The sequence below is a fragment of the Cucurbita maxima genome, unplaced genomic scaffold, assembly GCF_002738345.1.
Source record: "Cucurbita maxima cultivar Rimu unplaced genomic scaffold, Cmax_1.0 Cma_Scf00020, whole genome shotgun sequence".
Taxonomy (NCBI): domain Eukaryota; kingdom Viridiplantae; phylum Streptophyta; class Magnoliopsida; order Cucurbitales; family Cucurbitaceae; genus Cucurbita; species Cucurbita maxima.
In genome coordinates, this window is record NW_019272036.1 from 929,911 (window position 1) to 952,275 (window position 22,365).

At 36.8% G+C, this 22,365-nt stretch overlaps 5 protein-coding genes and 1 long non-coding RNA gene across 7 annotated transcripts; 5 read left to right on the plus strand and 1 right to left on the minus strand.

Moving 5' to 3' along the window:
* The first annotated feature begins 34 nt into the window (after positions 1 to 34).
* LOC111494522 (serine/threonine-protein phosphatase 5-like) lies at positions 35 to 3,843 on the plus strand. The gene is made up of 8 exons (XM_023144473.1): positions 35 to 430; positions 1,581 to 1,674; positions 1,760 to 1,810; positions 1,912 to 2,085; positions 2,243 to 2,422; positions 2,546 to 2,665; positions 2,852 to 2,985; positions 3,473 to 3,843. The coding sequence occupies exons 1-8, from the start codon at positions 264 to 266 to the stop codon at positions 3,546 to 3,548; spliced, it is 996 nt and encodes a 331-aa protein (XP_023000241.1). The 5' UTR covers positions 35 to 263; the 3' UTR covers positions 3,549 to 3,843.
* LOC111494521 lies at positions 3,823 to 5,328 on the minus strand. Its single transcript, XM_023144472.1, has 3 exons — positions 4,806 to 5,328; positions 4,516 to 4,722; positions 3,823 to 4,410 (listed from the first exon to the last, which is right to left on the minus strand). The coding sequence occupies exons 1-3, from the start codon at positions 5,175 to 5,177 to the stop codon at positions 3,826 to 3,828; spliced, it is 1,164 nt and encodes a 387-aa protein (XP_023000240.1). The 5' UTR covers positions 5,178 to 5,328; the 3' UTR covers positions 3,823 to 3,825.
* LOC111494523 lies at positions 4,907 to 5,684 on the plus strand. The gene is made up of 2 exons (XR_002720196.1): positions 4,907 to 4,979; positions 5,338 to 5,684. It is a non-coding gene; the product is annotated as an uncharacterized LOC111494523 (long non-coding RNA).
* Positions 5,685 to 6,805: 1,121 nt separating this feature from the next.
* Positions 6,806 to 9,370, plus strand: LOC111494787. Its single transcript, XM_023144779.1, has 6 exons — positions 6,806 to 7,047; positions 7,167 to 7,334; positions 8,053 to 8,133; positions 8,225 to 8,350; positions 8,423 to 8,506; positions 9,076 to 9,370. Exons 1-6 carry the CDS (start codon positions 6,948 to 6,950, stop codon positions 9,165 to 9,167), a joined length of 651 nt encoding a protein of 216 aa, XP_023000547.1. The 5' UTR covers positions 6,806 to 6,947; the 3' UTR covers positions 9,168 to 9,370.
* A 4,839-nt stretch (positions 9,371 to 14,209) lies between these two features.
* On the plus strand, positions 14,210 to 17,980 carry LOC111494749 (VAN3-binding protein-like). Of its 2 annotated transcripts, none has more exons than XM_023144726.1 (7): positions 14,210 to 14,656; positions 15,171 to 15,296; positions 15,755 to 16,172; positions 16,253 to 16,480; positions 16,562 to 16,611; positions 17,213 to 17,270; positions 17,463 to 17,980. In XM_023144726.1, the coding sequence occupies exons 1-7, from the start codon at positions 14,315 to 14,317 to the stop codon at positions 17,675 to 17,677; spliced, it is 1,437 nt and encodes a 478-aa protein (XP_023000494.1). In that variant the 5' UTR covers positions 14,210 to 14,314; the 3' UTR covers positions 17,678 to 17,980. The 2 variants fall into 2 exon arrangements, with proteins under 2 accessions (XP_023000494.1, XP_023000495.1); XM_023144727.1 differs by lacking the exon at positions 14,210 to 14,656 and adding an exon at positions 14,811 to 15,058.
* A 1,195-nt stretch (positions 17,981 to 19,175) lies between these two features.
* LOC111494797 (DNA-directed RNA polymerase III subunit RPC9-like) lies at positions 19,176 to 21,401 on the plus strand. The gene is made up of 4 exons (XM_023144788.1): positions 19,176 to 19,264; positions 19,389 to 19,506; positions 19,595 to 19,747; positions 20,734 to 21,401. The coding sequence occupies exons 1-4, from the start codon at positions 19,257 to 19,259 to the stop codon at positions 20,914 to 20,916; spliced, it is 462 nt and encodes a 153-aa protein (XP_023000556.1). The 5' UTR covers positions 19,176 to 19,256; the 3' UTR covers positions 20,917 to 21,401.
* The last annotated feature ends 964 nt before the right edge of the window (positions 21,402 to 22,365 follow it).

Sequence of the window (22,365 nt, forward strand, 5' to 3'; positions counted from 1 at the left end):
AAAAAAAAAAAAAAAAAAAAAAAAAAAAAAAAAAAAAAAAAAAAAAAAAAAAAATCCCCCCTGTACCTCTCGTTCTCCTTAGTTAGCTTCTGCGCTTCCAGCAATTCACAAAAATACGCTTAAAAGTTCGGATTTTGAAGAAGGGAAGCGGCGCTCCGCCGATTCTACCCTTCCACCGGCACCGGATTGACCGTTCTTTCTTTCTCTGTAGTTTCTATCTGCCCCACCAGTTTCACTGCACATAAATCGACTAGGGAGTATCAATGGCGGAAGCAGAGACAGGATCAGCTACAGGCAGCAGTGGCGGAAGAGCGGAGGCGTCGCTGAAAGACAAGGGCAATGAGTTTTTCAAAGAAGGAAACTATCTCAAAGCGGCTGCACTTTACACTCAGGCTATCAAGCTAGACCCTTCGAATCATGCTCTTTATAGGTATATTACTCTTTCCTTTTTCTTTTGCTTGATACTGTTTTCGTAATTATTAAGAATGTTACTCTCGTGTGTTCTTTGCACTATTTGATTGATTTTGACATCTGGGATTGATTGTGAATACAATGTTTCTCCTGATCTGGATGTTACCTTAGTCGAGAGCTCAATTATTGACTCCCGGTAGCTCATCAACACTGATTAGGTTATAGAATATCACCATGGCCTAGTGGTCAATAAAGGGTAATGTAAGTAGTACAAGTGATATGAACCAAGCGGCATCTCAATCATAGCAATATTAATGCCAATCAAGATTCATTCAAGTAGGGCTTCATTTATTCTTAGATTGTTCCAGATTAAATATCGATGATAATTTAGTATTTTGGATATTCATTAATGTATTTTAAGGCTTTTATTTATTTAAAGTTACATTTATAGTGGTTAATTGTAGTCATAAAGTATGAAAGCCTCATGGAAGGTTAAGGGTTTTCATTTTGAGGCAGTATAAAGCCATGTTATCATTGTAAAGGAAACTTGGAAAATGCAGTAAAAGAAGTCGGATAAGTTTCTTTACAATTCTATGTAGTTTAGGTTGCATGTAGAATTATTCAAGCTCGACATGATCAATCTTCCTTGTAGAGTGATTTGAATCTTAAACAAGTGTTCTTGCCTTGAGATATTTGATCAACAAGGTAATCCGAATCTTATTTCCCTTGTAGTGATTCCTTATCAACAAGGCTTAGTGATTATGTGCAAGTTGGCTTGGACAGCCGTGGATATAAAAGAAAAACGAGATTAGGCTATTGAATTTAAGACAGTCTAGTCTGAAAAAGAAGAAAGTTGCACACTCATGCATAGTATTTGAGAAACATAGGCCAACATCCACTTTTCAGTCAGCTGCAAAACCCTTTTCTGAATTGGAGGAATTATAAGGAACTCATGCCCACTTGCAATCAAACTGGAATTACAAAGAAAATTAAGGAAAGACTGAAGTTTCCTTAATTTGTTGTGATGATTGCACTTGTCCATTTGCCTAATTTTGATCATTGGCTGGCAGCACACAGAGACGACGAGACAATGGATAGTTTTAAAATATTTGTGCATCGTTGCCATATGCTTGTACCTAAGTTGAGCTGATTTATGTTTGGTTTTCCAGCAATCGTGCTGCTGCCTTTCTGCATCTAGTTAAGCTTAACAAAGCACTTGCTGACGCTGAGATGACAATTACATTGAACCCACAGTGGGAAAAGGTAACAAATTCCATTCCATGTATTGTTTGAGCTAGATCCTTTTCAGTTCCGTTCATTCAGACTTTTCAGTTTTGATATGCCACAGGGATATTTCAGAAAGGGATGCGTTTTGGAAGCCATGGAAAAATATGATGATGTATGTCGAATGCTTCCTTTGCAACGTTCGTGTCAATGACGTACATAATATTTACTAACTATGGCTGAATTCATCTGATAGTTCAAACGTTCTTGTTGTAGGCATTGTCTGCATTTCAAGCCGCCTTACGGTACAATCCACAAAGTGCAGAAGTCTCAAGAAAGATCAAAAGGGTTTCACAGTTAGTGAAAGATAAAATGAGAGCCCAAGAAGTGGAGAACAAGAGATCAAATATAGATATGAAGAAGCACTTGGATAAGCTGAAATCTGAACTGGTGAGTTGCATTCATCCAACCGAGGCTTATTTTTACAGCATATACTGTAATAGGTTATGAAAATAGCAATTTTCCACGTTTCAATTCTCTAGAGATGAATTTACTCTTGAATTAGCCCTCCCGAAGTGTACGGATAACCATCGATTTCTATTTGCAGTCTGACAAATATGGCTCGGAAGAAGGCTGCAAAGACATATTTTCTTTTCTTGTTGAGACAATGGAGGCTGCTGTGAGATCATGGCATGAAACTTCCAATGTGGATGCTAAAGTGTACTATTTACTCGATAAGGAAAAGACGGATACCGAAAAATATGCTCCAATTGTTAACATTGATAAGGTGTTCGCCGACTACCGTTATTCTCAAAACTCCTCGAATATTGAGTCTGAACTGTTTATTTGGTTCCTAGAAGAAACAGTGTAATTATTATATACCAACTATTCCTGTTTTTGTGCAATGCAGGCATTTGAATCGCCTCACACGCATGGTGATTGTTTTCAATTCTTAAGGAAATATGCCGAGGATTCAGTCGCCCGAGCAGCATGCTTAGTTGCTCCCAAAAGCTTGATATCTTACCCACAGGTGAGGTTAATGCCTTTGTTTCTGCATAGCAAAGATATAATATATCCATAAAACTCCATTTTTACATCTATCTTCATCTCCGCTAACTCCCTCTGTTCATAAACAACTTTTTTGTCACTATTCTAATAGTATTCCTAGGAACCTTTAGTTGTGCAAAAATTCTCAAAATATAAATATTGTTTGCAGGTCTGGAAAGGACAAGGTTCAAGAAAATGGAAGCATGGACAGCATGATGGTTTCTTTGTTCAGCTTGAAACTCCTTCCCTAAGAAAGCTATGGTTCGTTCCTAGTTCCAGTGAACTGGGACGACCATTGTGCCGGTCTCTCTCTCTCTCTCTCTCTCTCTCTCTCTCTCTCTCTGCTGCTACACTTTGTTTTTCATGCATATAAATTGCACTTGTTCTATGCAAAACTGCCATCAAGGAACACAATCATCTTAAACGTTTCTTTCGCCTCAATTCTACGTCTGGGTTGCATAATTTTATTTGACATGGAAGGTTTCCCCCATTTTCATGTGTTTTTCATGTGGTTTTTTAACCTCAGTTCGGTTGCAACCTGCCGTCTTCTTTACCATAAAGCAATTGCAAGATGATTTCCATGGACAAGAATCAAGCTCTGTACAAAACTGTGGTTTATGGGAACGATTTATCTATCATCCTTTGTTAATTAACTACTTTTATGGTTTGTTGGATTTTTCTCATCTATAGACTAACTATAACATCAACGTTTTAGTAACTTGAGATCTGTATCCATGGTCACAGCCATTCATGTCTTATTTTATACTTTCTGACTTAGAATCATTTTCAGGGATCCTGAGGTTCTGGATATCGGTGTGCATGAACTAATACCGCGCATATTCAAAGAAAAGCTGCTGAGCACTTAGATTCAATGGAGCCAGACTTGGGTTCGAACTCGCAATGTTATCATCGTCTTTTCTGAAGAACGCATTGCCGACAAAGCTTCTTAGAAGGCCCTTTCGCGAATGTTTGTAAGCGTTTCACATTCATACCATGCCCACACAGATAGAACTGTAGGAAGTTTGAAAACTGAGAGCTGCTTTTGTTTTATCAAACAATAGACATTCTATGTTGTACGATTGTTGATTGCTGTTTTGTTATGTAGCGTTGCTAAACATGGAACAGAGTTCTTATCAATATTTTTCATTTCCTGTCCTTGAATTCTAAACATGGAACCACTGTACAGAGTGATTCCTGACAATGGCAGTCAGGAACTTTTCTTACTTCACATGCAACAAGAGATCTGTAGTTGGTATTTGTGAGCACTGTACATGTGGAACCACATTCACTATTATTGACTGAACTTGCAGACTTGGCAAGCTTCATTGTCCATGGATACTGGAAGTCTTGGGGTGCACAGCCCATATGAGAAGACGATCGCTCAGTTGGTGCCCGCCTTCTGCTTGATTGTTTCTCAAATGATTCGGGCCTCGTCTTTGGCGCACTCTGTGACCGTACTTTGGCTCTTGAAGATTGTGTATTGGCCATGTAACTTGGGAACATTGGATACTCAAAAGACAGAGACTGCATACAATTTGTTGTGGAATCTTGTGGGTCCTCGAAATGACGACTGCAACCTCGTGGGTCGATGTCGGTTTGAGTAGATGGTACTAGTGAGACAAGGTGTGCTTGATGTGTGAACCTACGTTCATGTCTTGTCCTGTTCTTCGAGCCTCGTATACACTCTCCATGATCCATCTCCACAATCTTAACGTTTTCCTCTGCAACCTTCATTCACAATATTGAAATGGGTTTGTTGAAGTTCCTACTTTACTGATGTTTCAAGCAACGTTCAAGTTAAGCTGCAAGTTTAGGCAAAAGAATGATACTTACATGATCAGTATAACCAAAGTGATCTTTGTTAACCGAAGGGTTTTTCCCTTCGATCATCCTGATCCGTTCGGCACGAGCTCGAGCCTGAGCCATTATCAATGCTTGCATACACCGGAGAGTAGCTTTGGCCTGTTTTCTAACAAGGTGACCTCTAGCTAGTGCCTGCAGCTTCACCAATCCTCGCAATGCCCTGAGTGCTTTTCTTGCCTACAGCATCACCAGGAGATTGGTAAATGGTAACCATCTGCATATCCAAAAGGAAATAACTACAAAGTTTCATGTTATGGTACCAAATAAGACCGGAAGACTGACTGAATCTTGATGGCAGCAGCCACAGCCGCATCAGCTGCCGCAGCCTTTGCCACTACAATGGCCAAGCCTTGCCTTTGTTCTTCATAATCCATATCCATTGCAGCCTGTTCAGCTGCAGCAACAGGCATTGTTGTGGCAACCATCTCAAGAGGGTATGAATCTCTCGACACCGCCGTGGTGGCCCTTCGAAAACTCCATCTTTTTTTCTCTTTAGGATTGTGTCGAATCGATATCGGGGTGGCTGGACACTCGGAAGTAGTCGTAAAATTCTGATTACTCGAGCGTTTTTCCTTCTCTTTGTCTTTCTTCCCTGTCAGAAAGCTCCTCAGCCATTTGCCTGTCTTTCCCATCTCCTCCTCCCTCGAGTAATCTCAGAATCATAGAAGAAAGCAAATAGAAACCACTTATAAATCTCTCTTGAAATGAAGAGCAGCTTCTAGTTTACTCCTTGATAACTAGAAAAACTCTTGCTTTCATGTCTTCTTATCTTTTCAACTTCCATTTTTACAGCGAGATGGCATGGATTAGGTGTAAACTTGAGGGGAAAGAAACAGAAAGGAAGCTCCACAGACAAGCCATCCGTAAAGTCCTTCTGGCAGCTGTTGCAGAGTTAATTGTACTGTGGCCTTGTTAAGTGTACAATTGACCACGTGAAAAAGGGGTAAAACTAAAAGCAAAAAAGCTCAAGTCGAGTGTCAAACTTGAATCTTAAGCAACTGAGATCTGTCTTTTTGGATCCAATTTGGGAAGTTGGGATTGGTATGTAGTTCGAATCTCGATCCACGTTGCACCAAAATGTAATGTAGGCATATGAACCTGTTGAGCTACGTTTAAATTGATTGATCATGTTGATTCAAGAGTGAACTCAAACTATTCTTCTCGTCCCATACAAAAACAAAAAAAGAGGAGTTTGTAGGGAAAGTTTAAGGTGTACCCATAGAAATAGAAGCATGTGCACCTCAGGCTTTTTGTTGGGTGCTATAGATCCCAAAATGAAGAAAAGGACATTAAAATACAAAGACCTCTCAAGAAGCAATCTCGAGGGGAAAGAGAGTGAGGGAGTCAAAAGAGTTTGGTAGAAAATGGAACACGAGGATAAAATCAAGTTAAATGAATAAGTCATTTCCATTCTCCGATCGACGTGGGACCCCCTAATCCACTTCTTTTGGGACCTAGCATCCTTGCTAGCACACCACCTCGTATTCACTTCCTTCGAAGTTCAACCTACTCACTGGTACATCGCTTAGTGTTTGGCTCTAGTACTATTTGTAACGGTCTAAGCCCACCACTAGCAAATATTGTTCTTTTTTAACTTAAGTTTTTAAAACATGTCTGTTAGGGAGAGTTTCCACACCTTTATAAAAAAATGTTTATTTTTCTTTCTCAATCGATGTGAGATCTCACCATTATTATTCTAAAAGTCGATACTTACGATCTTTCGCTAAAAAAAAAATGACAGTAAAAACATAAAAGTTGCTATTAATTTAGTAACTTTTGTAGAATAATCTAAAAATGGGGATTGAAATGATGGGTCGGTAGAAAAGTTGCAAATGTCACCTTGTCGGCCTCTTCTTCTGTCAATTAGGAAACAAGTTTTTGCAGTTTAGCAATGGTTAAGGATCATGTCGGATTATTTAAAATTGTAAAATATTTTCATTTCTTACTAAATTGGATTCATCACCCAAAATTAAGATGGTAAAACATGATTCTTAGGATTCTACTAAATTATCTGAAATTCATATGTTTTTACTTGATGAGTTTTGAGATTAAAGCCATTAAAATCATAATGGAAGTTAATTAATAAAAGCAGATATTTATGGATAGAAATTATGAGGGTAACGGTCCATTTCCATTACTGTGATAAATCAAGTTCATTTATGAAGATCGTGGACTTCCATGCTGGGTTCGGCCGAAAATTTAATGAACATTGGACTTTTATTGTCTCTTAAGCTCTGATAAGGTTAGAACAGGGAAAATCACAGCGCTTTATAAGCTTAAATCCACGAAAAGCAGCAAAAAAACCCCAGCATCCAACTACCCGCGCCGTCCCCTAAAACCCCATTTACGAGGGATTCGGCTATTTCAAGAGCACGCGTCTGGTTTCTGATCGTAAGAGGACTATGGCGGCCATTGCTGTTCTTGCTCTGCTGCTCATCCTTCAATCTGCAGCGGCTAATGAACTCAACGACCTATTATCGCCTCTTCTCTCGCCCATTTTCGGTTTGTTTTTGCAATTTTTGTGGCTGTTCTTTGTTGGGTTTCTTGATATTTTCATGTTTTTTGAAGAACTTGATTGGGGACTGTGTTTGTTCTTGTTTTGATTGGGTTTGTAATGGCAGAAAATGTCTGCAAGCAAGTGAACTGTGGGAAAGGGAGCTGTAAACCTTCTGATAATGATACTTTCTCGTTTGAATGTGATTGTGATTCTGGGTGGAAGAAGAGTCTTTCTGATGATGATGATGATGATGATGGTCACTTCAAGTTTCTTCCTTGCATTATACCCAATTGTCAGTTTCCTCTCTCTCTGTTATGAAGCTTTTGTTTGAAAAGTTGCTATGTTCTTAGCCATATCTGCTGCAGCAGCTAGCTATTTGATTCTGCAAATTTGGACTTGTTTCTGTTTGATTCATGTATTTGCTAAGAGTTATTACAGAGATAGCTGGTAAGAAGTAGATTTAGAATTCATTTGAGCATTGTAATCTTAAACTATCCATTTCGAACTCGATACTTTATTTGGTGCGTGTATGTGAGATCTCACATCGATTGGATAGGGGAACGAATCATTCCTTATAAAAGTGTGGAAACCTCTCCCCCAGACGCGTTTCAAAAACCTTGAGGGGAAGCTTGAAAGGAAAAACCAATAAGGACAATATTTAATATTTGTGGGCTTGAGCTGATAAATGGTATCAGAGCAGTATGCTAACAAAGGACACCGAACCCCAAAGGGGTGGACACTGGACAGTGTGTCAGGGAAAACGCGGGGTACTAAGGGGGTGAACTGTGAGATCGCACATTGATTGGAGAGAGAAACGAGTGCTAGCGAGGACGTTGGGTGAGATCCCAAGTTGATTAGAGAGAGGAAGGAAAAATTATGAGCGAAAGCGGATCCCTAGTAGACATATTTGATTTAGCATATTATATTTGAAGGTTTTGAGGGTCTTGATCTTAAACATTTCACTGCTATGAATGATGCTGATGGGCATTGTTTTTTTCTGTTGATGGCAGGTACTTTGACGCACTCGTGCTCATCGGCGCCTCCACCGGGCATACAGACCAAACCAAGAACCAACGACTTGATATTCGATCGTAATGACCAAACCTTTTGTCCATAATGTTACCTTGTTTGTGTATATAACAATTTAGTAACTGCTTTGAATGCTTTCTCGTTGCTGTGTAGCTTGCAGTTGGGTCGACTGTGGAGGCGGTTCGTGCAACAAGACGTCGCCATTTACGTACAAATGTGATTGTTTGGCGGATTACTACAATCTTCTCAACATCACTGCCTTTCCATGCTACAAAGATTGTAAGCTCATATCATGCTCACTAAGCTGATGAAGAACTGTTTTGATGTTTGTGTTTGTTTATCATTTTGAAGGCTCAATAGGAATGGATTGCAAGGAACTCGGAATTCCAGTGGCAAGCTCCCCTCCTGCAACTGCCCGTTCAACTAATAACAACGGTCAGTCAGTTCACAATTCCGACTTCTTGTCTTGTCAAATCTTCTATTTCTTTCGTGTAGAGATCCCACGTCAGTTGGAAAAGGGAACAAAACATTTTTTATAAGAATATGGAAATCTCTCCCTAGCTTATGCGTTTTAAAACCGTGAGGCTGACAACAATATTTAATGAGCTAAAGCGGACAATATCTACTAGCGGTGGGTTTGAACTGTTATAAATGGTATTAGAGTCAAGACATCGGGTGGTGTGCCAACGAGGATGTTGGCCCCTAGGGAAATGAATGGTGAGATCCCACATTGGTTGAAGAGGAGAATGAAACATTATTTATAAGAGTGTGGAAACGTCTCCCTAGTATACGCATTTTGAAATTGTGAGGCTGACGGTGATGCGTAATGGACCAAATCAGAGAATATCTACTAGTCTTCGGATGTTAAACGAGCTTACCCAACTCGATGTTTACTATTTATCATTACTTGTTTCCTCCTTACTGATGCCATTATGATGCCCCAAATTGATTTGAGGTAAAACTAGAATTGTATTGACAGTGATTCAAACTGTTTTGATCTGCAGCTGCTAGCGGATTACTTCTCAAGCGAGGCTCCCTCTCGATGATTAGCTCGGTGGTAACATGTGTCGCGACGCTACTGCTGCTGATCAAATAGAGTGACATGTGTAGTGCCAGTGCTATAGTTGATTATAGTTTGATTATGTGTGTAGTATTTGTTGTGCATGGCCGCTATTTATGGCCTTTTGGGTATGAAATAAGTTCCCCATTTGAGTTCTGAGACGATGGGCCTTGTATATAATGCTTACACCAGACAGTCACACCACTTATTATACCTTTTTTTTGGCATTTAACCAACAAGTCCTTGGGGTGTACGATAGAATCTATAGCCCAATAACGCCATAGGATCGCTTATAGTATCAGTCCAAACTCACCGCTAGTAGATATTGTCTACTTTGGCTTGTTAAGTATCGTTGTCAGTTTCACGATTTTAAAACGCGCTTGTAGGGAGAGGTTTCTATACTCTTATAAGGAATATTTTGTTCTTCTCTCCAACTGACGTAGGATCTCACAGTTCACCTTCTCAAGGGCTAGCGTCACTGTTGGCACACCACTTGATGTCTAGGTTTGATACCTAATAATCGAAGTTTAACACTAGTAGATATTGTCCGCTTTGACTTGTTACGTATTATTCTCAATCTCACGTTTTAAAACATGTCTATTAGAGAGAGGTTTTTACATCCTTATAAGAAATGATTTGTTCGTTCTCTCTAAATTATATGAAATCTCATAATCTACTTCCATTGGAAACCTAGAGTGTTCGTTAGCACATCGTTCAGTGATAGATTCTAATACCATTTAGAACAGCTAAATTTCACCACAAACAGATATTGTCTGTTTTGATTCGTTATGTACCGCCATCAACCTCACGATTTTAAGACGTACGGGGTAAGAATAGGTTTTTACCATTTTAGTAGGATATAGTATCTAATCAAACATTAAATGTAGCGAACAAAAGATGAGGAGGCGGTTGAATTATAAAAGTCTTCCAATCAAATCCCACATCGGAAGACACGCAGCTGGCGGTAGTGGGGAAATGGAGTTCTCAATCAGTTCATCCCCCACAATCTGTCCCATCTCTTTATTATTAATACTCATCCTTCCTTCATTGTCATTATAAAATCAGATCATTCCCATCCACTTCCTGTACGTCACCACCCCCCACTCGCCGCCGCGTGCCGCCCCCACTCCCTCCGACAAGCCGTCGTGCTCCTCCCTTTCTCCTCTTATATTTTTAATTCCTAATGGAACTGGAAAGTGCAGAGCTTCCAAATGGCGGGGCTTTTATAATCATGAGAGAACACAGTGGGAGCTTTTTTTAATTTAAATTCTTAATTTTAATTTTCAATCTTATATATTTAATCAATTTAATTTTTATTTTGTTTAAAAATGAAGAAAATTATTGGGAACTTTACTTTTATGTAATTTCTTAAAATTTGTGTCACTCGAGATTTCTGCAACGGATGGCCCTTTCCGTCTTTTTCTCCTTTTGTCTTTTTCCTTTTTTTATATTTGCTTTCCCTTTCAAATATATTCCTTTTTCTTCTAAATTAATATTTATTTTATTTTTTAATTTAAGTTTTCAATAACATATAAAAATTGAAATGGAGAGTTCATATGTCATTTTAGCTTTTTAATCATTAATATAGTTTCTTCAAACTATATTAATTTTTATCGATAAATTATCTGTAAATTTGAATTGGTTCGATGAATTAATAACCCTCGGATCCTATAAAAAAAAATTGTATGCAATATATATTAAATATTTTAAAAAAAATTAAAAATTGAAAAAAAAAAAATATAGACACATGTTTAGAAAAACAAATTGTAGCAGGATGTAAGAATTCATTCCCAATGTCGGCCCTAAAAACAGAAAACAATCAAAAGTTGAATCTAAAAGCATTTAGTTTATTTTTATTCTTTTTTAGAAAAATTTAAATTAATTTTGCCAATATCTAAGAACATTTATTTTTTTTTTATAAAAAAAAATCAAATTAATTTAATAATTTTATGTTATATGTGCACGTGTGTGTCCCCCATATTACCCACCAAACAATGATTTTATTTCACTAATTGAGTTATCACTCTATTTTTAGAAAAATATTATGTGAAGTAATTATTATCCAAAAAGAAGCCAACATTTTCTTTTTTAACAAACAAAAAACCATCTTAAAAAATATACATATATATATATATATATTAGACGAACACAACTTTCCACAATGGTATGATATTGTCCACTTTGAACATAAACTCTCATGACTTTGCTTTAGGCTTCCCGGCCTCATACCAATGAAGAGTGTATTCTTAGATTATAAACCCATGACCATTCCCTAAATTAACCGATGTGGGACTTTCATCATCCAACAATATATATATAAATAAAGGCCTTAATTTGTGGGGATGGTGAAGATTTTGGAACTTTGAATGGACAAAGGAAGAAGAAAACAAGGAGTCCTTGAAATAGTAAATAAAAAAAATAATAAAAAAGACACAAAATTCCATAAAAAATGGTAAAAAATTGCAGTTAAATTAAAAATATTTGAGTTGCAGCAATTCTGTTGGGTTTCATATGAACAAAGTACAGACATTCCTCAGTGCTGCCAGTAGTCCCACGGGCTCAAGAGAGATAAAATACTTTTTAATTAATAATATTAATAAATTACTATTATAATTAAAATATATAATATTATGGGTAAATTGTAGGAGTCATATAAAATGATCGTTCTTCGCACACCGTCCTCTATCTATAGAGGTCAGTGTGCATTCATGTATTCAAGTACGGACAATTCACTCTATTTTTAAAGCTATATCTACCTCATTTATGATAACAAATTGACGTATATCAGCAAATTTGTATTACTTCCCATTAATCTTAAAAAAAAAAAAAAAAAAAAAATGAATTGAATTAATAGGGTTAAAATTAATTATGAGATATACATATAATAACATTAATAATAATAATAATACTAAGATAAGATAAAGAAATATATGAGAATGATTGGGAGTTCTTTCCCTCTTTCTTCATTTATTTTTTCCAGGTGGATACAGTTCATATCTCTTTAAATAATAATTTATTGATTTTTAATATTTTTCTGCCATTTTACCATAATTACCCTCCCATTAATTTAATTATTATATATCTCGTTTATTTTTCTATTTAATGGAATCTAAGCCGTGCAAAAAAAATAAAAAAAAAAAAAAATTATTGAAATTCTGAAGGCATACGTTTCATCATGTCGTAAAAACGACAAGACTAAGATGATAAATTTTTTTAATAAAAAAATTTACTTTATTTTCTAGAAAAAGGTTTTTTTTTTTTTGACGGGGAGAGGGAGGTTGATTTTGAAAAGGAAAAGATGAGCAAGGGTGTTTTTGGAATTTTGCTATGAAATGGGTAAATTATTGTACTTTGGGTAAAAAAAAAAAAAAAGAATGATTGTTTTATTAAAATAATTAGAACAATTTGCATAATTAAAATTCCTAATTTAAAAAATAATTATTCACTAGTTATAGGCTATCATAAAAATGTAAATAAATTAAAAAAACACACGCGGTTTTAGAAATTCTAAAATTTGTAATTTTCTCGTCAACCGTTAAACCTATTATTAAATTCAATGCTAGGTACAAAGATAAGATTAAAATTTAATTTTAATTTTAATGAAAATTATAAAATTTAAATTAATATATATATATATATAATTAAATGGAAAAGACAAAAGAATCCCTATTGCTTGGAATGTTATTAGGCCCATGAGTTTTTTTTGGCCAATTTTAGAGAAAGTGACATTTGAGGGGTCATTTATTTTTTGACAAACAACATCACACCTATTCGGATATGAGAAGGCTAATCGCTTTGTATGTCTTAGTGAATTGTAATATCACTCAATAGCTCCGTTGAATAAGACATTATTATTATTTTTTTTTTTTTGTAACTTTCATTATTGGACTCGTACACTGTTCTTTCACTTTTCGTGTTATTTATAAAAAACGATAGAATCTTATTTTGATCTTTAAACTCTCTGTTATAGCTTCGAAATAGCCCATGTAAATGATGTCTTACATCGACTTGAATTGATTCATAAAATATCATCACGGTTGATATAAGATCTTTTTAAATAAAATCTTGTGAGATGGATGTAAATTTCGGTGATAATGATATATATGATTTTATTTGTGTTGTTTTTAGTGAAGCATACAAAGTTGAATTATTAAATGCTACATATAATTTGATTAATTAATCATTTTTTCTTAAAGTTTTCCATTTGAATTAACCATTACGCATATCCTTTATATGGAGCATCCAAAGCTTCCTTAAACAAAATGAAAACCAAAAATAAATAAATATAGTAATAATGATAAAAAGAGAAATAAAATAGCATTTATAAATTTAATTTTAAAAAATAAAGAACTAAATTAAACAAGCCAAAGTTTTTGGCTTGTAAAGGTAAAAGTCAAAAGAGAGGAAATACCAAATTTAGCCTCGAGGATTAAAAAAACAACCAACGAGAGAGGGACACGTGTCAAAAGGGTATAAAAAGTAGAAAACACGGTGATTGGCCAGTGCGTATTTGGTTGCTGACTGGACTCTCTTCTTCACTCCCACGGTATGTTTTCCGTTTTTGTCCAAACAATTCTCGCTTTCACTAAAACCCTCTGCTCCATATCTCATCGCAATTAAGATATATATATATATATATTAACTGTTGCATTTTTTTTTTTATATAAAAAATAATTAATATTTTTAAATTAAAATATTGACCTTTTAAAATTAATAATACGTCTGAATATTTATATTTATTAAAAGAAAATTGCAAAAGTCCACCTCTAATTTATGTAAATTATTACGGTCATATTCTATAATGAAATCCTTTATAAAGATTGTTTTTATAATTATAAAATTGTTATAATTTAACTTTATTTTGATTACATAATGTTTTTAAAAATTAATTTTTACATTGAGTTTAATTGCTATCTTAATTTAAGAAAATAAAATAGACATTTTAAAAATTCTGTAAACATAAATTAGAAAAAAATTAAGAAATTATTTACAATTAGAAATAAAATAGAATAAATTGTTTTTTTGTTTTTTGTTTTTTTTTAATTTTCATTTTTACTGAGCTTCAATAAAACTCCAAGGTTCAACTCTTCGTTTTTTCACCTCCCTTTCTCTTTCTCTCACTAATTCCATCTTCACTCTCTGCACTGCACACAGCCATTCCGATTCACTTGCTTCCGACGATCATGGAAAAAACAGCTACAGAGCCTTGGCGATTCGAGCCGCCACCGTCTCATTCCTCCTCCGTCTACCGTCCGCCGGACACCCCATTAGAGCCCATGGAGTTCCTCTCCCGCTCTTGGAGCGTCTCTGCTCTCGAGGTCTCCAAAGCCATCGCCCCTCCTCGTTTAACTCTTTCTAAGCACCCCACCGCCGGAAATGGCTTCACTGCCGCTGGCGGTGCCGGCATCATTTTGGAGGATTTAACCGGCGAACTTGAAGAGATTACCCCTTTTGCTGGAAACCCATTTTCATTTGCTTCATCTGAAACGTCGCAGATGGTGATGGAACGGATTATGTCACAGTCGGTAAGTTTGGTGGAGCAGAGTTTTTGTTTTAGCAGAGCATGTATGGACAAATAATGGGATTTGCTTTATTTTTTTTTTCATGTTTTGGATGGATTCAAATTGATTGGAACTTTGCTTATCCTTTTGTTTTTGTTTCTCCCTCCCATTTTCTCTCTGGCTTTATCTACTAATAAAAACATACTTCTGATTTCTCTTATTTCCCCCAACTTTTGTCTCACGCAGCGTACATCCCACTTTTTTGTGCTGAATTCCTGTTGTTTGTTTCTTTTTAATCCAATTCTAGTGCATTTAATCCTCTGGGGTTCTGTATTTTGAATTGGGTCTTCAATTTTTTCCCCTTTCATTGTTCTTCTTCAACCGCATCGACCATCGAGAACGTAAATGGTGTTTTCGAGGTTAATTGTAAGAGCGATTCATTACAATTTCCGACCCATTTTCATGGCTGCATATATCCTTTCGTGATTTCTACGTTTCCGCCATTAATGATCTGTTCCTTTTCTTTACTCAATGGCAGCAAGAGGTTTCGCCGCGAACTTCTGGCAGACTGTCTCACAGCAGTGGCCCTCTCAATGGCGCACAAAGTTGTGGTTCATTAACCGACAGTCCACCTGTCTCTCCTTCGGAAATCGACGACGTTAAGGTCAGTATTCTGTCGCCGGCGGTTTTTTGAATATTGGGTGTGCCGATTCTGACACCAAGATTCAGGCCGGCTCTGTTGTCTCTTCTTTTTTGTCTGTTTATTTCTTCTCTTTCGGTCATATTATAGGGTTCTTCCTTTGATTACAGACCAAATTCAGCTTTCACTGTAATCGATGTTCTTTTTTTTTATTTTTTTTTTATGACAATTCTTGCTCATTGGGTGTTGATTTTCATAATTTTGCCTCTGTTTCTGATGGGGTTTCTGTAATTTGCTCCCGTCGGCGAATTGCCGGATTATTTCCATTTCCGGCGAGTGGTTTATGTTAATTTGAATCGAATTCTTGAATGGGTGTCTCCACTTTGGGGCATTTATTGATATATGGACCCCATAAATTGACACATATCTAAGTTCTTGTCATCCATTTCGATCGATGTCCCATCTGTAATTTATCTCTGCAGTGTGGCCGTTCAAACATCCCTGTAAACCAGTACAGAGTTACTGCCAGTGGCGGAGCCACCACTGCCGGCGGAGGAAAAACTGTTGGGAGATGGCTAAAGGACAGGAAAGAGAAGAAGAAGGAAGAAACAAGAGCTCAGAATGCTCAGCTTCATGCTGCTATTTCTGTTGCTGGTGTGGCTGCAGCCATTGCTGCTATTGCTGCAGCCACTGCAGCTTCTTCTGGTTCTAGCAAAGACGAACATAAAGCTAAAACTGACATGGCTGTTGCCTCTGCTGCAACGTTGGTTGCTGCTCAATGCGTTGAGGCAGCTGAAGTAATGGGTGCTGAACGCGAGCACCTTGCATCAGTCTTGAGTAATGCTGTTAATGTCAAGTCAGCTGGTGATATCATGACACTAACTGCAGCTGCAGCCACTGGTAGTGTATAGCTCAATACTTCATGGTTTTGATTCTTGATTCAGACGTTTATTAACATGAAGCTCCTTGTTTTGATTCAGCCTTACGTGGGGCGGCGACGCTTAAAGCGAGAGCGTTAAAGGAAGTGTGGAACATAGCTGCAGTAATTCCAGTAGATAAAGGTATGGGAGTTGCTGAGAATGGCAGCATTGGCAACTCCAACAGTAGTTTCAGTGGTGAACTTGTCCATCCTGAAGAGAATTTCTTAGGCATTTGCAGCCGAGAGTTTCTCGCTCGAGGCTGCGAGCTTCTGAAACGTACTCGTGAAGGTATGATCTTTAATCTCCGTGTTCGTGTTGAAGGGGTTTGATCAGAATCAAAGTGGAGTCTTAGTTATTGTTCATTTGCAGGTGATCTTCACTGGAAAATAGTTTCCGTATACATTAACGGAATGAATCAGGTAAATAGCCTTAAAGAGACTTCGATTTGTTCTAGTTTTCTAATCTGCAACTTGATCTGTTAATCATTCAGTACTCTAGTTCAGCCTTTTGTCTTGGGATGTGAACCCTGTTGAAGATAAAAGTTTAGCCGAGAATGATTGTAACAGCCTCTTTCGAGCTTCCCTTTAAAGTTTTTAAAACGTGTATGCTAGAGAGAGGTTTTCACACCCTTATAAACAATGTTTCTGTCTTCTCCCTAACCATCCACTAGGGTCCAGTATCTTCGCTGGCACTCGTTCCCTTCTCCACTTGATGTAGGATCCCCCAATCCACCTCCTTCGGGGTCTAGCATCCTAGCTGGCACACCGCCTCGTGTCCACCCCCTTCAGATCTCAACCTCCTCACTAGCACATCGCCCGATGTTTGGCTCTGATACCATTTGTAACAGCTCAAACCCACTGCTAGCAGATATTTTGTTTTCTTCGGGCTTTCCCTCTCGGATTCTCCTCAAAGTTCGTATGTTAGGAAGAAGTTTCCACACCCTTATAAAAAATGCTTAATTCTCGGGATCTCAGAATGCAACTAGCCTTGAGGTGCTTTATTGAGCTTGTTTTTGTGCAGGTTATGTTGAAGATGAAGAGCAGGCACGTTGCTGGGACCATAACAAAAAAGAAAAAGAGTAAGTGAGAATTGTCTTGTCTTTTCTCTAATAATTTGAACAGAGAAGGATGTGGGTCTTCCATTTGGGGATTGATGAAAGGTTTACACAATGTGACGTACTATAAAGCAAACCAAGAATAAAGAAGTTCATAATGGAGGGGCCTCCTTGATCTCTCTTTAACCCTGCCTTTTTCTTTTTCACCCTTCTCAGATATCGTGTTGGAGGTAATAAAAAACATGCCCGCCTGGCCCGGTCGCCACCTGCTCGAGGGAGGAGAACACCGTCGCTACTTCGGCCTGAAGACCATCCTGCGGGGCGTCGTCGAATTCGAATGCAAGAACGTACGGGAGTACGAGATATGGACTCAAGGCGTGTCTCGGCTGCTAGCCATGGCAGCGGAGAAGAGAGGAGACAGAGTAATGTAAAAAGAGCTATAGATTAAAGGTAGGAAAAGGAAAAGGAAAAGGAAAAGGAAAAGGGAAAGGTATTGGAAATGGGGTCTGTGTGGTTAATGATATGGTTGAATTTTGAGGGTAAAGTGAGCCAATTTGAATGAAAGTGAGTCCATGTGAGTCATGTTTTAGGGGTTTTAAATGGTCTTGGTTTGTTGCTGTGTTGGGAATCAAAAGGGGTAAGCTTGGACTGAGGCAGTCAAGAGGAATATAATACAAACCCCCACTACTACCCATAACAATGAAGATAAAAGCAAGATGCTCTTTCTTTTTTTCCTTTTTTTTTTCCCCCAAAATTTGTTTTAATATTATTTTTTTTGTTGTTTAAGGTTCTTGCTTATGTTGGGGCACGTCTCAGATCGGCTAATTTAGAGAATGATCATGGGTTTATAAGTGAGAAATACTAACTCCATTGTTACGAGGCCTTTTGGGAAGCCCAAAGCAAAGCCATGAGTGCTCAAAGTGGACAATATCATACTATTGTGTAGAGTCGTGTTCGTCTAACGTGCCTTTTCCAATCATTTGGTTACATTTTTTAACTTGTTTTGTTTTGTTGAGTAAATGAGGAATATCTAAATGAGAAGAATTTTGAAGATACGATGACTATAAAAACTTAATAGAATCGAAAGCTCAATCATATGAATCTTATGATTAACCGTGTTTTACTTGAAGTAATTCTATCTGGGGCGATCTATTTATAAATTTTCTTGAGAATAAAGTACATAGTTTTCCGGCTTATTAAAAACAAACAAATAGTATTAATAATTAACACACAAACACTACAACAAAAAACAAAAAAGAACAGGCCCAATAAGGAGGAGTTGAAAGAAGCCCAATAAGGAAGGCCCAATATCTCGTATGTTGGAAGAAGAATGTATTGCACGTTAATATTTATTTTCAAATTCAAACTCGAATTTTAATCCTTGGAGACTTAAAAATAAACAAAAATATTATCAATGTTTTTCCTAAATATTATAAAATTATTTAAAACATGAATTTTAAGAAAAAAAGAAAAAATAAAATAAAATTTCTAACATGAATTTTAAAATAAACCTTAATTTATTATTATTGTTACTTTTAATTTATTATTATTGTTACTTTTAAAATATTTTTGAGATATTAACGAGGATATTAAAATTCTTTTAAAAGAATGTGAGTATTTTTTTTTTTAAATAATAAGCAAAATTAAATAGTATTTTTCTAATTAATATTTTTTAAATCGATTTTAATATCCTAAAACCGGTGAGTAAGTTATATTAAACACATTTTAAATCGTTTATTAAAAAATTAATTTCGTTTAATTTTTTTTTTCTCGAGTTATTCCAGATATAATAAATTAATTATTGAGCAAAATTACGTGACTCTGATTGGGCTGACCGTAAATCTCCAAAAGGGCCGAAATTTCAAGCAAAAGCCCAATCATCAATTTTCAAAGCCCAGGCATACAATTTGTGAGATTTGTTCGGTAATTGGCGATTTGGGCTCGACGAAGGGTTTTGTCGCCGTCGTCGAGGGGTTTCTGGTTCCGGCCAAATTCTGAAGCTTCTTCTCAATGAAAATGTATGCTCTGAGTCTTCACTCTTTCTGTAATTTTCGCAATCTTGTTCGAACTACTCGATTCTGCGATTGAACAGCGATTTCAATTTACTGTCGCTAACAGTTTAATCGAAACTGTCGTTTGCAGATTAGAGGCAAACGCAGGCCCTCTTACTAATTTCGAGGTTCTCGACTTTCTAAGATCGAAGGGAGCAGCTAAGGATCCCACTAGGGTTCTTGCGAAAGTGGCACCATCTGAGTACAAGGTTATATTTCTATTTCCTTCTTCTGTGCTGGCCTACGAGTTCTTATGTTGCAAGTTTCGATCGGATCTTTTTTTGTTTTTGTTTTTAGGTTTATGATTATTTGAATCAAACTCCTGCTTCTAATCAAACGAGAGAAGCTATTATTGAGTTTGTTGACAAGTCCAAAAAGTACGATCTAGCGAAAGCTGAAATTCTGAATATCGTTAACTTGCGGCCGATTACTCCGGTTGAGATATTTCCGGTAATTTCTCCCTCTCTTTCCTCCTTTCATTACATGAATCTTCATACTTTATGCTATGTTTTTTGTATGTGATCTCTGTTCTAAACTCATCTTCGATTTTCCTGTATGTGAACGAGGCCTTTTCTTTTAATTTGTGCCTTCCAACTTTTTCTTGAAGAACCTACGTTTAGGAAGTCGAGGAGCTGTGAATTCCTGTATAAATTTTAGAGGACTGATGAGATATACTATTTCAGCCATGTTCATATGACGCCTTCTTTTTGCGTTTTTAATGTTTAGAACAGAATTACGTAGTCTTTGTTGCTTTTCACTTCTCTGTTGACATTATAAAAGCTTTAGATTCTCTAGCTATGGAGCACATTTGTGTGAGTATTGAGAACTTGGTCGAAGTAGATGTCAGAAATTGTAGCTAAAATTCAACTGTAGATCTCAATCAATTAGTCTGAAGTTCTGTAAAGACTTGGGGGTGGTCGGAAGGATTCCTTATACAGCATTCTGCTTTTTTGGACAAAAGTTCTATTCATTCACAAATAGTCTAGTCTGTAGTTCTGTAAATACTTGGGGGTGATCTTAATCAATTATGCTAAAATTCTTACCTCTGAGTACAAATGTTCTGCTTCTTGTATTATACTTATGGCCCATTCGATTAAATCTCCAAGAGGTTTTGCCCACCTCAAGTTTTGATCCGGAAGACAAAAAGAGCTTTTTTAGTCGTTTAGTTTTGTTTTTGAGACTTAAATATATGTTCAAACATTCTGAACTCTTGTCAACTACTACTGGGCCTTTCGTGGAAAGTAAGGTTGTTTTTCAAATAGATCCCAAGCCAAAGTCTCGTCTTCTTGTGTTTTGTTTGATCATGATTCTTTTCCTCTGCTGGGATGCTTTGTTTTGGTGTTCATGTAAGAACCTGGACGAAGGAAGTGAAAACATTTGGATAAGTGGTTGGATTGAGATGCAGATTAATTGGGGTTTATTCCTTTTGTTTCTAGATTATAGAAGAAAGTGATGTTCGTATGGGAGATGATGGAATTCAAGAGCTTACGGAGATGGTGGAACAGGTGTTCCCCGCACCTCAATCAACATCCGAAGTAGCTCCATGTAAAGAGGCCGAAGCCATGGAGAAGGAGGAAGGAGTTGGGGGTACCGAAGAAGAAACCGTGGTAACAACTTGAACCCATTTCAAAACTTAGGTGAATGTCTGTAGATTAAGCCTAAATTTGCTGCCTCAGTTCAAAAAGAGCTTCCACAAGGTTGGCCTGTAAACGATAAACCCAAAAAGACATGGCTCTGTACTGCATCTTCAAGCCTCAACTCGACTATTCATAATGTGTAGACAAGGGTTCTAGGTGAAAAAGATAGAAACTGAGAGGGACAGTTCCCAAAAATAGAATGAGAAATCAAAGTTAAAGAAAGCTTTTGAGTGGTAAACAACGAAAATAGCTGGGCTTCTTTTCATCACTATTCTTCTGTTTGTTAAATATACCCTAATATTTTAGACATGGAAGAAGAAGCCGAGATTTTCTTTTCCCTAGGGTACTCACCATCTCCTTACAAAGCAACAGCAGAAGCAGCACATGCTCCCGACACTGAATTACTGACAGCAACATTACATACTCTCATAATTTCAGCGTCATATCATACATACTAGATATTATCTTATGCATCAGACCCCCTATACTTCGTATTCTCTTTTCTTTCCCTCTTCCCCATATAATGATATGAATTTTTTTTATTAAATTACTATTCTAGATTTGTTGCAGAGCTTCTTTTGAGATTATAGTCCATGATTGATTTTTGTTTCATTTTAGTAGTAAAAAAAATGAAAGCCAGAATCACATCTTACACAGTAGTTGGCATTCTGAACATATACCAATTAGTTTTGGTATATACTCTTGATTGAGAAGTCATTGAAAGTAGTTTTACTTTTTGTTACAGTCCGCTTTTGGTCTCTTACGTATCGTTATCAGCCTCACAGTTTTAAAACACGTATGTTGGGGAGAGGTTTTCACACCCTTAAAAGGAATGCTTTGTTACCCACTCTAAACTATGTGGGATCTCACAATCCACCCCTTAGGGGCCAACATCCTCACTCATTGCCTGATATCTGGCTATGATACCATTTGTAACAGCCTAAGCCCACCGCTAGTAGATATTGTCCGTTTTAGTCCGTTACGTATTATCGTCAATTTCTTTTAAAACGCGTCTGCTAGAGAGAGTTTTTCACACCCTTATAAGAAATGTTTTGTTCTCCTCTTTAATCGATGTATAGGAACTCATATTTTCAAATGAATAGTATAAACACAAAAGATCATCGGTTGTTTACTTTTGAAGAGGAACTCAGAACAAATTTGTCTGGTGAAAAAGAAAAGGCTACGAAAGTGTCTGAAAATTGTCCACAGAAAGGGTAGATAATTGTGGAGGGATGAAAATTTAGAGATTGGAATGGGAGGGTGATGGTGTTTGGTATTGACGGCACCACCAAAACTCTGCAACACCCACCCTCCTTCCTTCCAAACCTCTCCATCAAATCAACCATCAATTCACCAAAATAAGCCCCTTTCCTCTTCCTTTCTTTTTTTTTTTTTTTTTTTTTTTTTTTTTTTTTTTTTTTTTTTTAAAAA